This window comes from Dendrobium catenatum, unplaced genomic scaffold (assembly GCF_001605985.2).
Source record: "Dendrobium catenatum unplaced genomic scaffold, ASM160598v2 fragScaff_scaffold_1024, whole genome shotgun sequence".
Lineage (NCBI taxonomy): Eukaryota > Viridiplantae > Streptophyta > Magnoliopsida > Asparagales > Orchidaceae > Dendrobium > Dendrobium catenatum.
Genome location: NW_021319486.1, coordinates 207322 through 209400, shown reverse-complemented (window position 1 = coordinate 209400; position 2079 = coordinate 207322). Strand labels below are relative to the sequence as shown.

At 33.7% G+C, this 2079-nt stretch overlaps 1 protein-coding gene across 1 annotated transcript in view; it reads right to left on the bottom strand.

Annotated features, from left to right (window-relative positions):
* Positions 1-938, bottom strand: part of LOC110113832 — a 15689-nt gene extending 14751 nt beyond the window's left edge. The window contains exons 1-2 of the mRNA XM_020846534.1: positions 531-938; positions 65-368 (exon numbers count right to left, since the gene is read on the bottom strand). Of these exons, the coding sequence (XP_020702193.1) occupies positions 65-368; positions 531-938 (712 nt within the window). The remainder of the gene's footprint in view (positions 1-64; positions 369-530) is intronic.
* Between the last annotated feature and the right edge of the window lie 1141 nt (positions 939-2079).

The following is a 2079-nucleotide window of genomic DNA, read 5'->3' as shown; positions in this document are numbered from 1 at the left end:
ATTCTTCTCTTCCTTTGAGTATTTTCCAAAGGTCCTAAACTTCTCAGTTCTTTGGATAATTTACCTTTCACAGAATTCGACAAACCTACTGAATGTTCCTCCCTTATCTGCTCAACATTACTATCCAGCAATTCAAGAGAACCAACAGCCTCATCTAGATCCAAATCATTTGAATTACTAGAGATCTTCTCATTCATCTTTTCAGCAATCTGTCCCTCCTCTACATAACAATCCAAAACATGGAATTTATTAACAGTAATTGGAATTTCCTGAACTTGAACTGCAACATCTTGATTCTTCTTCGCTGACTCTGCTTGGACTGACGTTTTCTCGGTAATACATACCTCCTTCGCCTCAGCAGCATTCCCCTGTTTCAACATAACAACAGGTTTATAAACCTTTTTAACAGAAGTATTAACACCAATGTTATTTTTGGCATTTTTGAATCTTCTATTGTTGAACTTAACATGGATCTAAGACCCATATTCTTCAACATTCTTCTTAACAATATCAGATTTTACTTCCCCAACCTGATTCACAACATCTTTAGAACCTTTATATTCCAAATCAGTTTCAGTCACAACAATAGAATCAGGACATTTATCTTTGCTATGACCAACTCTACCACATTGGTAACGAAGAGAAGTTAATTTTTCGTATTCCACCCGTTGAAAGGATATTTCGTGAATACCCTCTATCCAAACGCCTGTAGGAAGCTTTCTTTTTAGATCAACGCGGACACAGCATCGAGCGTACTCCCGCTTTCCCCATTTGAATGAATTTCCATCCAACATCAAAGGATTACCTATCATTGAGGCAATGATAGGGATGTTTTCCTGATCCCAACAGCTCAACGGCAGTCCTGGGAAGTGAATCCAAACTGGTGAAGTGATTCCTTTAAGTGAATCAGTGGAGAAAGAAGGCGACCATCTATCCATGCCTATGATGTGGTTTCCAATGTACTAAGGGCCCCCCTTCAATACTTCTTCCATAGACTCCTGATTAGCAAACAAACACAGAATCCAATTATTACCCAAAGTCGTTAGATGGAAGCTACCATATTTAATCCATTGTCTTCTAAGTTCTTGCCTACTGATTGAAAATGGAAATTCATGTCCCATAATTTTAATAACTAACGACTTCTTCAATATATGGGAATTAGATAATTCCTTATCAGTTTTGAGTTTAACAGCTACCCCATCTTTCGATAGCTGTGTAGATTTGGAGTCGAAGTTCAGTTTCATGTGTTGAGTCTTCTTCCAAGCCGATTCAAAATTATTTCTCTGGTTCACCTCATCATTCAATTTAAAACCTTCACTCTGATTATCTTCATTCTTTTCTAAAGATTCCATATGCTTATGATCATTCAGAGTCTGAACTTCTGGAATATGATTACCTTCTCGACTTTTTACTATCAAGTTAACCTCTGGTGACAGCAATTCAACTTCTCGAGGTAGGTTACCGTTATACTATCTATGATTTCAATAATTTTATATATTTTCTATTTGTGAAATTTCATTTGGTTAAAATTTATAAGATATTCAATATCTTTACTTTTATCAAACTTTCAATATGTTGTAGTTTTAATCATTTTGCACATATTAATAGAAATATATTGAATTTTCACTAGGTATTTTTATATTTTGGGAGAAATTTCTTAAGTTAGGAAATTTGATAAATATAAAAATTGGACCAATAATTATCAAAACCTAATAATTTTAAAGTATGATATGTATGCTTGTTACGAAGGGTACATGCATGATGAAAAAGAGCATACATTATTTTTTATGAATTTTATTAATTTTGGTTCAAATGAAATTTTGCATGCATTAATATGATATAATGAGCTTAAGATTGAGAACAAATCACTTATTTACTATGTTAATATATGTTGGGACACATGTGTATATAATAAAGGTTAGCAAGAAATAATTAGTTGATTCAAGTTGGTTGAACACATATTACCTGTATAGGAGGGCTGGCCAACAGGCTTCCCTTTAAATAAGGTTTGTGGCGTAGTTCTAAATGATAAAAAAAGGGAGGCATAGGAGAAAAATTAATAAGATATGATATGTTGAT